At 40.3% G+C, this 15,188-nt stretch overlaps 1 protein-coding gene across 1 annotated transcript in view; it reads left to right on the top strand.

Annotated features, from left to right (window-relative positions):
- The window catches only part of SH3BP1 (SH3 domain binding protein 1), a 1,277,628-nt gene that overhangs the window by 1,109,422 nt on the left and 153,018 nt on the right, over positions 1–15,188 (top strand). Inside the window, exon 15 of the mRNA XM_044063342.1 lies at positions 12,379–12,476. Within this exon, the coding sequence (XP_043919277.1) occupies positions 12,379–12,476 (98 nt within the window). The remainder of the gene's footprint in view (positions 1–12,378; positions 12,477–15,188) is intronic.

The raw sequence follows: 15,188 nt of genomic DNA, 5'->3' as shown, positions 1-15,188 counted from the left end.
CCCCTGTTGAGCAGAGCCACAGAAGTGATCCCCGGGGTGAATTTCCTATTTCCCATCCAATCATCAAGATTTTTCTTGAAGAGTGCTAATGAGGAGCTTTGTTTGATATAGATAGGTAGTTTGTTCCAGAGTATGGGATGTCTCATGGACAGGAATCTATTCCTCCAGCATGTTCTGTTTATTGCGGTGACAAGGTTTAGGTCGCTAGAGCGTGTAGCTCAGAGGGATTGGGATTTCTTTAAGCGGAGCATGTCCAACAGCTCTGGGTTTGACATAGCTTTGTGTGTTAGGCAGAGATCGTCTCTGAGTAGGCGATATGCGATGGAGTAAAGCTGGAGTTTTTTGAGATGGTCTGCGTAGGGCATCTGTTTGAGGCTGGTAATCCTCTTTGTGAGGTATTTCTGTGGCCTTTCCAGTTGTTGTAGATGTCTTGTGTGGTACATACCAAAAGGGGCATTGTATTCTATAATGGGTCTAATGAGTGATGAGTAGAGGGGAACAATAACCTCTTTTTTCCTGGATGAGAAACCTTTTGTGATGAGGTGTGCCATGTAGAAGGATTTCCTGACTACTGTGGCAATGTGATTATCAAAGGAGAGACTACTGTCCACCTGTGTCCCAAGGTCTCTTATCACACTTTCAGTGTTAAGTTGACTACCGCCTATGTGGTAGCTCATGGGTACACAGCTGTTACCAAAGGGGATGACAATGCACTTTTTGGCATTGAGCTTGAGGCCATGGCTTTGACACCAGGCATCTGTCTCAGTGAGGCCCTTTCGTAGGATGTCCACATCGTTAGGAGTTTTGATTATGGCTCCTAGTTTGCAGCTATCTGCAAACTTCATTAGCCAAAGATCTTTTGTGTTAGCCTGTACTTCAGAAAAGTAGATACCAAACAGGAGAGGACCCAAGACTGAACCCTGTGGTACTCCACTTGTCACGGGTCTGAAGTCGGATTTGGAGTCTGCTACTTTCACAGTGTGGGTTCTGTCAGTGATCCAGTTGGCAACCCATCTTGTGGCATAGGGATTTATACCTAGTTTAATGAGTTTATCTATAATTCCAGAGTGGGGGATGGTATTAAAAGCCTTGGCAAGATCTAGATAGGCTGTGTGAACCACCTTACCCTTATCTACAGCTTTGGTGACTGCTTCAAAGAAGTCTATCAGGTTTAGGAGACATGATATGCCTTTTACAAACCCAAACTGGGTGGGGTCCAGAGTTTGGAGATTACCAAGGTCTTTGTTTATAAGATCCATGATGATACATTCCATGGCCTTGCAGACCAGGCTCATTAGGCTAATAGGGCAGTAGTTCTCGGGGTCCGTGGTGGCTTCCTCTTTGTGGAGTGGGATAACCATCACTGTGCACCATTCAGTGGGCACAAAGCCTGAGGTGAGGCTATGATTGAACATGGTGCTTAGGTGGGATGCCAGTTCATTCTGTAGTTCATGTAGAACCCAGCCTGGGATGTTGTCAGTTCCCATGGATGCTGTGTTCTTGGCTTTGGAGAGTGTGGTTTTTACCTGTGCAGCCGTGATTACAGGCACTTTGCATTCTTCAGGTATAGAGATAGTCCCTTTAGGGGGTGAGAGTGGGGTAAAGTTAGCACTGAACCTATCTGCCAGGATGTTGGCAATATCAGTTGGTTCTGTATATTTAGTGCCATTGTGCTGTAATTCAGAGCAGATCTAAGTGTTTCCATTGAGATTTTTGACATAGCTATAGAATGCTTTGTGTTTGTCTTTAGAATCAGTAGCAATTTTGTTTTTGTAACTAGCTTTGGAGGATTTTATGAGGGATCTCGGCTTCTTACTGAGGCTTACCAGTTCCTTCAATCATGGGATTTTACTCTTTTTTGCAACAGCTTCTTTCTCCTGTTGTAGAGTTTGTTTATGGCAGGTGACCACCAGATTGGGTTGCTTTTTATTGGAGGATAGCATCTTGGTTCTGTTAGGGATAGCACAATCCATTCACTCGTGTAAGTGCTTATAAAGTACATTTGTGTAGGATTCAGCAGTCGTACCTCTATTGTCCGTCTGCATGCGTGTCGTGAAGTTTGCCACTTCCGTCTTAAGAAGCGTGAAGTTGGCATTGGAGAAATTTTTTATGGTGGTTTCCCTAATGGGGGTGGGGGCGGGATGTGGATGTCTAGGGTGATTAGCTTGTGGTCGGATCTGACCAACGAGGAATTGACCTCTGGTGTGGAACACCGGTCGCCCATGTTGATAATGACCAGGTGTAGGATATTGCTGCCCCTGGTGGGGGTGTGGATAAGTTGATCCAAGGCATTGGAATTTATGAGTTCCAGAAAAAGTTGAGCAAAAGAGTTGGTACATGAGTAGTTTTCCCAGTTAATGGTGGGGTAGTTGAAATTGCCCATTATTTGGGTGTTGGGTTGTACCCTAATATTTTATAGTGTATCAAGAAATAAGGAGTGGGAATCCTGAGGCATAGTGGGGGATCTGTAGCAAGTTACAATATGGATTGCAGTCTTGCTCAGAGTTAGTTGCACTTGGATAATCTCGGATGCATTATGCTGAGCAACTAGCCTGGAGGTGTGGATATCCTTAATGAATATGGACACACCTCCATCTTTAGTGTTTTGGTCCAGGTTAGGTGGCCGAAAGGTGTGGTATAAATTATAGCCTGGTAATGCAGGGGTGCTCTCTGGAGTCTTGAACCAGGTCTCTGTCACTGCACAGATGTCAATGTTCTCCATTTTAAGGAGTGCCTCGAGTGAATGCATTTTGAGGTTTTGACTTCTAGCATTGAGTAGCATTACCCTCAGATTTTGCTTGCTTGTACCTGTTACGGTAGTGATTTTGTCATTTGAGCCTTGCCTAAAAAAGGCACTATAGGGGTGGCAAGTGCCTTAGCCAGTATCAAGAATCCCAAGGGTGACAGGTGCAGGTCATCTCTGCAAAGCATTGTAGTCTGTCGATCATGTTATCACAGGTGGGCAGATACTGGATCGCCTTAGAATGACACCAGAAGCTTAGCCAATTGTTGAAGTCAGTCATTTTGTCCTTGTACTGTGGTATCATTCTGGGTGATGGTGGGATACTACTCAGGGCTAGGGTCATACCTGCCTGGGCTACAAGATCGGAGAGCTCCTCCATGTCTCTTTTCATATAATCCAGGGAGGTACATCTCAGGTCATTCACACCAACATAGATAATGACAGAGTCATATTTGTACTTGTTGTGGAGTGACCTGAGTGTATGCAGTATGTGTTGGATCCTGGCACCTGACAGGCAGCTGACAGTAACTTTCTCCTTGTTTAGCCTAGTGAGTGGAGCATCAGTGACCCTGACTATAGAGTCACCTATGACTAGAGTGTTGGGTATGTTGTTATGCCTTATCAGCTGTGGCTGAGTGGTTTCACTGAGTTTGTGGGCTACGTGTCATTTGGGTTGTGTTGGGGTGTGGAGGTTGCTTGCATCTCTGCTTTGGAGGTCTCTGTTGCTTGAGCAGATTTTTATTGAGAGCCTCTGTGAATGTAGGTGTGTGTTTTGTGTTTCTATGTGTCTGTTTTGGTGGTGTAGATTTTGAGGGACTATGTGATGAGTGCGGTGTGGTGCAACTGTTTACCTTCTCTTCTTGACAGGCTAGTCCAGTCTTGGGTGAAGAGAGCTTTGCTTCCAATTTGGCTATATAAGTGCATCTCTCACAGGTTGTAGTGTTGGAAACTCCTGGTGTTCCCTGGTGTTCTGGCTGGTGTGTGATTCCCAAGCAATCTGGAATTATATCGCTGATTGATAACTATATTTCTTGGCATTTTAACCTTTCAGATTTCTGCACTGTCTTAATTTTGCCTGACTGAATTATTTTATATATTTTCTGGCATTGTTTTCTGTTTCTCATCTGTCCTGAAACTGCCTCCCCCCTATTCCTGTGGTGAAGTGTATAAAACTGGTCTAACAGCTTTTGTGTTATCTGATTGCTTCAAGGCTTGCTAATTTAAAAAAATAGTTTCTGTTTGTAAATTCCTGCATACACTGTTAGAAACTCCTGGTGTTCTGGCTGGTGTGATTCTCAAACAATCTGGACATATATCGCTGATTGATAAGTATATTTCTTGGCATTTTAACCTTTCAGAGTTCTGCATTGTCTTAATTTTGCCTGACTGAATTATTTTATATATTTTCTGGCATTGTTTTCTGTTTCTCATCTGTCCTGAAACTGTTTTTTTTTCCTCCCCCCCACTCTATTCTTGTGGTAGTGTTATAGTTGGTGGCTTTGCAGTTGCCCGCTCCTACTGTAAATTTGATCTGGGACACCCCTCCCAGTCTGGTGTTCACTCTACTTAATACGGAGAGAACATTTGAGAAGGCCATCCCACTTAGGTTCTTAACCTTGAATTTTTCTTCTGCTCCTTCTTCCTGTCTCCTTGCAGTTTAGTAAAAAAATTGCACTTTATTTTGCTTTTGTATCTTCTTAAAAGTACTCAATTGTATTTATTCTGTTCCATTTATTACTGCTTGGTAGTAGCCTGATTAAATTGTAACTGTTACTTTAAACCTTCTGGTTTAAGCACTTGGGCTCCAGACCAGTTGTTTTACATTAAGAAGGTTTGTAGCCTGCACTGTTGTGGCAGGACAGGTAGCTTACATCCTTCTAAGTTGGGAGTTGCTGATTGAAGGCTCAGTGTCTGTTATTCTAAAAGTGTATTTGTTCCGGTTTAAGCACTTGGGCTTCAGGGCAGTTATTTTACATTAAAAAGGTGTGGTCTGCACTCTTGTGGAAGGAGAGGGTAGATTCTGCCCTTCTGAGCTGGGAGTTTCTGGTTAAAGGCTTATTGTGCCTGCTTATTTGAACTGTTTCTTTCTGAAACTGTTACTCCTTGTTTGCTGTAGCATGGACTAAATTCAGACCTGCTGAATCTAGCTTTGGTTGTATAACTTGAGCACTAATACAGAACATCCTTTTTGGAGAAGGTTCCCCTGCACCCTAGTGGCTGGAGTGTGCAGTTAGAACTTGTCTGATCAAAGACTACTGAAATGGGGCTCAGTTTTTAGCTTTTTATTGGTTAATTGGTTAATTTGTTTAAATCAGTTTGCTCATTTGCTACTGTTATATTAAATAAAATACACTTGATGCATCACCGCTTAGCTAGGGTTAAACTATTCCCGGCGCCATAAAGTCTGCTCTTCAAATTTTCCCTTAGAACTAGCCAGTTTTTTTTAGTTTTAGCACTCAAATCTGTTTCTTTGAGCTCATCACTTGTTCAGAACTCATTGTAAGCACTAAATAAGCTACAAATTATTACAGCACTCAACTTTCCTCACTTGTCTAGAGGAAAACAGTTTTTAGTACTTAATAAATAAGCACATGTCCAGGCATGTCTAAGGGTCAGCTCCCAGAGTTTTCTCCTGTCTACCTGATGAATCTGGGCATCTTGGGGCAATGCTGCAATTGCCTCTTGTACACAGACAACCCTCTCCTCCTATACAGATAGATAGATACAGATGTAGATATAAATATAGATATAGATATAGATACTGTTAACCAGATGAGTGGAATTGTCCAAAGACCATTTGCAATCATGCCATGATCCATTAGGAATTTCCAAACTTTTAATTGCTGACATTTAGAAATATGTGATATATTAGATACATACAACTTTTACTTATTGTAATTAATAAGGATGTATTTAACAAATTTACCATTTAAATTTATAAATCTTTTTTTCTAAATCCTTTTTCCTTTGCCTGCTGACCATCAAGCCTGGCCCAAATGGACCTGAGACAATTGTTTCCTTATGTATGTAATCCCTCATATCCATGGGGGTGACAGCCATCTGTAGGTGCTGTTATTTAAGCAGCAATGAGAGTTGCTTCTGCTACTAATGGCAAAAATGTTTTGAGGGCATTTCTGTAGTTCCTACCTTCTCCCTTGGACAGGAGAAATATAACTTACATCACAGCAGGAGCAAATACATCTCCCCCTTTGCAAGTGCAGGCTTCACTGCATACAGTGGCTTGGAGTACTACATGCCCTCTCCCAAACCACATGTGGCATACCTTCCCCAGAAGGATTGCAGTTGCACATGGTCAAGCCTGTCCTGTACTCTTATCATGGACACATCCATTCTCCCTGCAAGCTCCATCAAGTACCAGAGGTACTAAACAACAGGTAATCTCAGATATAGTCTGCAATTTATCCTTTTATGCCAAAGGAACAGGCTAAAAGACATAAAACAGTTGATGGTTGCAGTTATTTCCAGATACACATTTGCTAGTTTGATTTTTTATGACATTAAATTCAAATACCAGCATTGTTAGTTTTATAAGGGAAAAATTCTGCACACTCTTGATTTAGGAATAATGCTAACAATTAAATAACTGATTCATGACTCATGCATGGATATGCTGATTCCTCTGACTGTTCTTTTAATCTGCTGAAATCCATCCAGTCTAAAGTGCTGCCTTAATATCTATGCTGCATACGTACGCTGCCTTCAGTGAATTTTATCTGACTGTGTATAATTTTCATTCCCTTTTCACTCATTATATGCAACTGATTTTTTATTTTTTAATTCCTGCTGCATCTGTCTTCCATGACCCAAACCCCACAGTCCCTCAATGATATCCTACTACAATGTTCCCTGGTACCTGGCCACCTTACCTCTCGTGGAAGATGGCCCACCAAAATAGGGAAACCTTAATGTAAGGAACTGGAGAAATGGGCAGAGAAGAGATCAAGGTTTCACAGTATAGTGATATTCTGAAAGCTGCAGAAGTTTTTTTTTTTTTTTTTTTAGAATATCCTACTCTACTGTTTGGCCCAGTATCCAGTGTGCATGGTGTATGTATACACTGCTGGATTAAAACAATTCATTTCCACCAAAAGCTAATAGTTGTTCACTGGAAGCTCTACCACTCCCTACCACTCCTCCAGGTAGGTGAACTGGCAAAAAATTCCACTCCATCCTATCCTCCTGGGGGATTGGGTTTCCTAACTGAACCCAAGTCATTTGGTTTGTAGTAAGGGCTCCCACTCTCTGTGCTACAAAGCCAGCATCGAGGTGTTATGTAATGTTCTTCATATTGATCACTACTCCAGTAGCCTTAGCTATATGGGATTATATTCTGACAATGATATAACAGCCAGCCTCCAAAGCTACAGGACTCCTTCCATGCACCCAAAACTGTCAAGCAGCATGAGCTGAACTAACTAAAAGTCAAGTTTGGGTGCAACCCTTCAGAGCTTTATTGCTGCCGAAGAGTATGCTCCTCTGAGGCTTCTGAGAATCAACAGACAGCTTGTGCTTCCCTTAGCAGGGCAGATAAGTTCCCTTTTGGAAAAAAAACTTCAATTTTCTTACTTTTTACTGATGCTTTATTACTTTCCTCTTCAGGAAAGTTATTTTAAAGCTGGGAATGTTGTTTTTGAATAGATTGGCTCAAGACTGTAACACACTTTTAAATGGAGCAGTTGTTTCTGTCAGTTTAAAAGTATTGGTATCTAACTGATAAAACTGTTTTCTCTTGAGAAATTGTGTTTATTTTAAGGTTGTGGAGCTGCCATAGCATATGAAAGATCTTTTTAATGTGTTTTTTTTCTGTAATAAAAAAGTAACTTTTGTGGACTGATAGTTTTACTAGCATTGTTGCTTGTTTCCCCCAAGGATAGAGGCACCAGTTTTGGCTTGACCATGGAACAGATTGTTCCAGCCACAAAAAGAAAAAGTTAAGTAAACAGCCTTAGCCACCACAGCAGGTTAGCAATTTGCCTCAGATGCAGGTGGGTGACTCTGTTGTAGCAATTTGTTGTACCTCAGACAACTCAATTTTTACCATGGATCCCTCTGGTGTAGCAGCTACAGCCACTACAGACTGGAGATTAGCCATGTCCTCTGCAGCTGTTGGGGGTCCCCTCAGTGGGCAGGGGAGAACCACTCTTGTTGGTCCTGGGAGAGGGAACAGGAAGGTTTCCATCTTGCTATGCCCATCCCTGGGGATGATAGTCAGCTGTCCCTAAAAGGGCAGACAGGATGTATAAATTATACATTATTTATTTTAGCATTTATTTTATTGTTTTTTATTATTTATTTTATAATTTATTATTTATTTTAGTCTCCTCATCGTATCTGCTTTTCCCTACCAACTGTTTTTCCTCCTTCTACTTGCTTTAGCAAACTGCATTCATACTGTACTCCTAGCAGACTGTATTCATACTGTACTCCTAGCAGACTGTATTCATACTGTATTCCTAGCAAACTATATTCATACTGTACTCCTAGCAATCTGTATTCATACTGTACTCCTAGCACACTGTAGTCATACTGTACTCCTAGCAAACTGTATTCATACTGTATTCCTAGCAGACTGTATTCATACTGTACTCCTAGCAAACTGTATTCATACTGCACTCCTAGCAAACTGTCTTCATACAGTACTCCTAGCAAACTGTATTCATACTGTACTCCTAGCAAACTGTATTCATACTGTACTCTGTAATACTCTCTAAATCTTTTGATTATTTGGCCTATGCTATATACTGTTCTCAAATTTTGGAAATTGTACTTGTTAACTGTTATTTTACCTATGCATTGCACTGCTGTGCACAAATTTTTGACTTGTACTATATTTCTGTGATCCTACTTTAATATTTTGTGAATATCATAATTACTTGTATTATTTCTGGAGCTTTTCTCCTCGGGTCACCACTGAAAGTGAGCCCTTGGCTCAGTTGGACTAACCCAGTTAACAAATGCCAATAAATAAATAAATAAAAGTTCCTCTGTCTTTTAAATTTTTATGCACTATTCCCAAACCTGACCAACAGCTGTAGCCTTACTTGACTTCTCTTCTGCTAAGCACTTAGTTAATTCCAATCCTGCTCTTTCTGATAAGGACTGGAAAATTATTGATAGGTATGGGAAAATGTGTACTTCTGCAACTTTGAATTTCAAAATTTTAAATTGTCAGGCTCATATGTTAAAGTTTATTCTGACATATTGTGAAAGCATGAGGCATGTTTATCTACAGTTTCTTCCTGTGAAGACAAATCTGCATTAAATAACTTAGTTTCTTCTATTGCGCAGGTCACCACTCATTGTTTGTAGCATGTGTGTATGACTCTCTTCATACATCTTCCAGGGCTATGGCCACTGGTACAGTTTTAAGGAGGCTTGCTTAGTTGTATTCTCAGAACCATCCAGATGATGTTAAAAATGAGATTTTAAATTGCACTTTGGATATAGATTTAGTGTTTGGCCTCTCTGCTGCAGAGATGATCAAAAAGTGTGATGAAAGGTTTAGGTTAGCAAATGGAAAAGGTTTTCTATTTGGTGCCAGCAACATACCCAGTACCAACTCAGAGCTAGTTGTGCGCTGGTTTTACTGTGTTTGTGTGAGTTACTATCCTGTGAACTTTCTTGTTCCTCTATCAAGTTTCATTTATCGGCCATTTCATCATGTCTGTCCATGGATCCTCCTCTTTCAAGGCAGTCCAATGTCAAAACGTTCTTGAAAGGGGATTTGCATAAGAGGCCTCCAAGTAAACTGGTGCCATGGGATCTTAACTTTGTGTCAGAGAAACTAACACTTGCTCCACTTGAACCAGCTGATCTGGCTGACTTGAGGTTCTTGACATAACAGTTTTATTGATTGTTCTGACCTCTACAAGAAGGGTGTCTGAGTTGCAAGCTTTTGTGGTGAGCCAACTCTACCTCATTTTCCACAAGAACAGGGTTTGTTTGAGAACTAATCATTCTTTTATGCCTAAAGTGGTATCCAAGTTTACTTTAAGTCAAACTATCCATCTCCCCTTTTCTTTCCTGAACCTAAAAAGGAGGGAGAAAGGATACTCCGTACCTGGGATCATGTCCACAGAAAACTCAGGTATTATATTTACAGACCTAAATCTTTCAGATCTTTGGATCAATTGTTAATTTCTGTAAAGGTAAGAAGAAGGGACAACAGTGTCAAAACAGATTATTGACAAATGGTTGTCTAAAGCTATTACCTTTTGCTGTACTCACCATGACAAATCTCTTCCAGGCAGGGTCAAGGCGTAGTCTACAAGGACCTTGGCTTCTTCTGTGGCTTTTTGGAAAGAGTTGTATTCTAGAAGTATTCTAGAAGCTGCTACTTGGTCATCTGTTACATACCTTTACAAAGCACTATAAAATGGATTCCTTCTGTAGGTCTAGATTACACTTTGCTAGGACCATTCTCCAGGGGCTCTTGGATCCTTCTCCTGCCACCTCCCAAATATAGTTAGCTATGGTAATCTACCATAAAGCTAAGGCTACTGCAGTACTGATCAATATGAAGACCATAGTACAGTTGTGTAAGTTGAACTTACCATAACAGTAGATGTTTGAATGATCACTGCTGCAGTAACTGTTCACTCCCTTCACCCATCTGGATTTTGGGTGTGTTTTTAATGCCAGGGTGTGGACTGTGGACATTTATTTTTTGTTATTCTTAGTCTTGTCCTATCAGGGCTCAGCCTCCTTCTCTCTGCTGGCAGGAAGGCTCTGAAGGGCTTCATGCCCAAACTTGTTTTTTAGTCAGCTCAGCTTGAGCTGCTTGACAGTTTGGGTGTGTGGAAGGTGCCCTGAAGCTTTGGAAACTGGCAGGCTGTTATATCATTGGCAGGATATAACCCATATAAGTAAGGCTACTGTAGCAGTGATCATTCAAACATCTGTTGTCATGGTAAGTTCAACTTACACAGCTGTACTTTTTAATTGCATTAATAACACTGTAACAATAATGCTAAAAAAGTCCCAGAAGTACATGAAAAACATTATGGAAAGTCTTGATAAGAGAGTGAGGGAGTGTGTGTGTGAAAGAGAGAGAGATAGAGAGAGAGAGAGAATTCTGGGATAGTTTTGTTGTTTCATTGGAGAATGATCTCAGGAAATGAAATCATCACCCATACTAAGGCATCTCTTTTACTACAGTCAATCAAATAAGTTTATTCTCTAGCCATATCTTTACTTCTGAAGGGTGGTATTTTATTCTTCTTTCCATCAAAAGAGGGAAAAAGACAGGCAAGTGCTCTGGTAGAAGTGGAGTAATGTTTGTAATGTAAGCATGCACTTCTTATTACTTGATAAAAACTCACAATGATTGTGTGGGGTCTACATGTGCTCATTTTTCAAAGTAACCTACTTTACTGACTACATTTGAATGAAGAAACACTTTAGCAAATGCATTACTTAAATTAAATAGAATTAATTTCTTAAAATGAATATGTCTTCACCTGGAGGTGCAAACCTAAATGCACCTGCATATCTCCGCCTTCCCTGCTCTCACAAACTTATAAGAAATTTAGGATTGCAAAGTCTCAAGGAAGAGGGAGTAATTGTACTTCCCTCTTCTCCAATGTTTTGCAAATCTTGGAGTTGTCACATATACAAGTTTGGAGAGAGCAGGTGGTTTTCTTCTCATATTGAGTAGTACAGGAGACGTGCCCATTTGTAAAAACATAGACCTCTCTTGTGTTTTCCCATTTTTTTCACAACAAAACTAGTAGCCTTTCTTGTCAGTTTCATTACGCAGTGGTCAGCAGTTTTGCCAAAGTGATAGTACAATCTAGAGTGAACAGTGAAGCAAGTTATGGCGAGCTCACTTCACATGCGTTCTAGTAAACTCATGTTGTGCTTATCTGTACACTTTGCTTCGGTACACAGATATGCAGAGAGATGCATGTTGCTGTACATTGATACAGCAGATTACATTTTTCTGATTTATGTCAGTCTGCTTTCTGTCAAGCTATTCTTATTCTGCATGTTTCATTCTGTCTTCTGAAAAGTTTGACTGCCTCTTTCCCTCTTATGAACTCAGAAATCAGCCAGCCACTGATAGACTCCATCTCTATTTCAAAGCATATTCAACGCATTTTGACAAGATCTTTCAGTAATATCACTCATTTTAAGTGTTTCTGCAAAAAGTTTACAATCTTCAGACCAATTTTGCTAAATTAAAAATACAGTGTCATGAAAACTAGTAATTACATTTTCCACTTTCAAGTCAATGTTTCATAATCATTACAGTAACGTAATAGAGTCAAGCTGTACCATTCCAAAGACCCAGGAAAAGTATATTCTGTCATTAGCCAGTTTTTGCACTGCAGCAGTTTTGGAGTTTTTGTCCAAAACTCAGTCCGTCACATCTTAGAATGCAGCTATACAAGCACTTCAGTGCATTAGTGTGCCTTTGCATGATTTTTGCTTGGATTTATTTATTTTAAATATTATAGCTAAGTAAAGAAATGATGATATTTGTAAGACTTAATATATGTATGCTGACAAACTGTCTCTAGAATGAATCTTATGTCTTGTAACAACTGGTACTATCATAGAAAGAGAAAGAAGGTAATGTGTATTTGAGTGACACTGTGTTCTCTTTGTATTAGGGATGCGGCTGCCATGGACATGGCCTCAGCTTCATCTGTACAGGTGGTGTCAGTCATCGAACCCATCATTTTACATGCATCTACAATCTTCCCTGGAGGTAACTACAGGCTGCTTTTTCTTTCTTTTTTTCAAACTTACAAAGGACATTGTTTTTAACACCATCTGCAGAATGGGTAGAAATAAAAGTAACAAAACAACTTAATTGGAAGGCAGTCTGCGGATGTCATTGTTTAAAAAGGTACAACTATCTTTGCAACTGAAACTCATTAACATGTTTTATAAAACAGTACAAATCGAAAGTTGTTACCATGTAAAGAAAGTGAGACCTGTCCTTCATCCAGGCAGTAATGCACTTCAACTCAGAATATTAAGCTCATAAAAAATGCAGAGAACTCTGCTCTGCACTGTGCTTTTATTTATACTCACATACAGTTCACAAGATTGGTATCAGTGCACTGAATTCACCATCCAGACAGCTGAAAGATAAGTGTACACTGCTAGCCCAAACAGTAGACTGTCCAGTCATTTGTACTTAAATATTACATTTATGAAACTCAGTACATGAAATGTTAATTATTAGACCTTCACAGTACAGCAAGACTACAGCAAAATGAGTTCATACGTTCATAGGTTCATAGGTTGGTACTAGGCTATCAGCCCTAGGGCCTATGCAAGCCTAGCCATAACAATTTCCTGGCTATTTCTTCCCACAATATTTACTTCCCTGGACCCCTGTCTGGCAGGGTGACTGACATGATCCCTGGGATGAATTTCCTATCTCCCATCCAATCATCAAGGTTCCTTTTGAAGAGGGCCAAAGAGGCGCTGTGCTTGACATGTATAGGCAGTCTATTCCAGAGTCTGGAGAGTCTCTGGGTCAGGAACCTATCCCTCCAGCATGTTTTGTTCATTGTGATGACAAGGTTTAGATCCCTGGAGCATGTGGCTTTGAGGGATTGGGATTTCTTTAAGTGTAGCATGTCCAGCAGCTCTGGTTTTGACATGGCCTTGTATGTTAAGCAGAAATCGCCTCTGAGTAGACGAGATGCAACAGAGTATAGTTATTCAGCTTATAACCAAGCCAAACAGGTATGAGTACATCAACATGTGGTCTCATTCAGTATAGAACCCTGCTGTCAATTTCTACTTCTCAAATACTTTGAACATGTCTGGTATGTTACATACTGCACACATCCATATTATCCTATGCACTGCACATATCTGTGATACCTCAGGTGTTGCATGCATCAAGTGGTATCCCATGTCCTGCAGGTATCAAATCTTATGTATTGCACACATTAGTGGAATCTTAGGCATTGCACACATCAGTGGTATCTTATGTATTGCACATATTAGTGGAATCTTAGACTTTGCACACATCAGTGGTATCTTATGTATTGCACACATCAGTGGTATCGTATGTATTGCACACATTAGTGGAATTGTAGGTATTGCACACATCAGTGGTATTACATCAGTAGAATCGTATGTATTGTACAGCTCAGTGAATTCATATGCATTGCACACAGCAATGGTATTTTATGTTTTGCAGACATCAGTGGTATCTTACATATTGCAGACATCAGTGGTATCTTACATATTGCACACATCAGTAGTATCTTACATATTGCAGACATCAGTAGTATCTTACATATTGCACACATCAGTGGTATCTTACATATTGCACACATCAGTAGTATCTTACATATTGCAGACATCAGTAGTATCTTACATATTGCACGCATCAGTGGTATCTTACATATTGCACACATCAGTAGTATCTTACATATTGCACACATCAGTAGTATCTTACATATTGCACACATCAGTGGTATCTTACATATTGCAGACATCAGTAGTATCTTACATATTGCACGCATCAGTGGTATCTTACATATTGCACTCATCAGTAGTATCTTACATATTGCACACATCAGTAGTATCTTACATATTGCACACATCAGTAGTATCTTACATATTGCACGCATTAGTGAAATCTTATGTACTGCACACATCAGTAGTTTCTTATGTTCAGCAAATGTATTGCAATGTAGCAGTAAGCCTGAAACTGAGGCACATCTGTCCAAAGGTACTGGATTCCTTTTAGATGGGCTACTTCAAATGAAGAGACGGTTGGTAGCAACAAGTCTAAATGTGAACTATGCTTGTCAGAGAACACTAAACTTCCCCTGGAAAAGAAACTGGGAAGAATCACAAAGAAAGAGCTGAGGTAGGCACATATCTCAGATTCTGCTCTATAGAACTTGAGAGAGATAGCCAAGGAGGCTTGAGATCCTCAAGGGCAGCAAATCTATATATATCCTCCAAACAAATGAAGCCAATCTGGTGGTCCCCTCCTCTGAAGTACAGGCCAATAGTAAAGGACTCTGGCTAACAAAGTTCACAGATGACTGCAAACTGGGAGCCATTATTGAATCTCCAAATGATGTGGATACTCTACAAAAGGGCCTTACAGAAACAGATGCTTGGTGCCAGAGCTATGGGCTCAAGCTCAATGGCAAGAAATGTATAGTTATCCCCTTTGGAAAAAAAACATGTACCCATGAATTACCACATAGCTGACAGTACACTAAACACTGAAAGTGTGATAAGAGACTTAGGGACACAGGTGGACAGTGGTCTCACCTTCGATAACCACATTGCCACAACAGTCAGAAAATCCTTCTATGTGGCCCACCTCATCACTAAGGGCTTTTCATCCAGAAAAAAGGAGGTCATTGTCCCACTGTAGTCATCCCTCATTAGACCCATTATAGAATACAACGCCCTATTTGGTATGTACCTTTCA

The sequence above is a fragment of the Protopterus annectens genome, chromosome 1.part0 (genome assembly GCF_019279795.1).
Source record: "Protopterus annectens isolate FY-2018-M chromosome 1.part0, PAN1.0, whole genome shotgun sequence".
NCBI lineage: Eukaryota > Metazoa > Chordata > Ceratodontiformes > Protopteridae > Protopterus > Protopterus annectens.
This window is presented reverse-complemented; position numbering and strand designations above follow the sequence as displayed.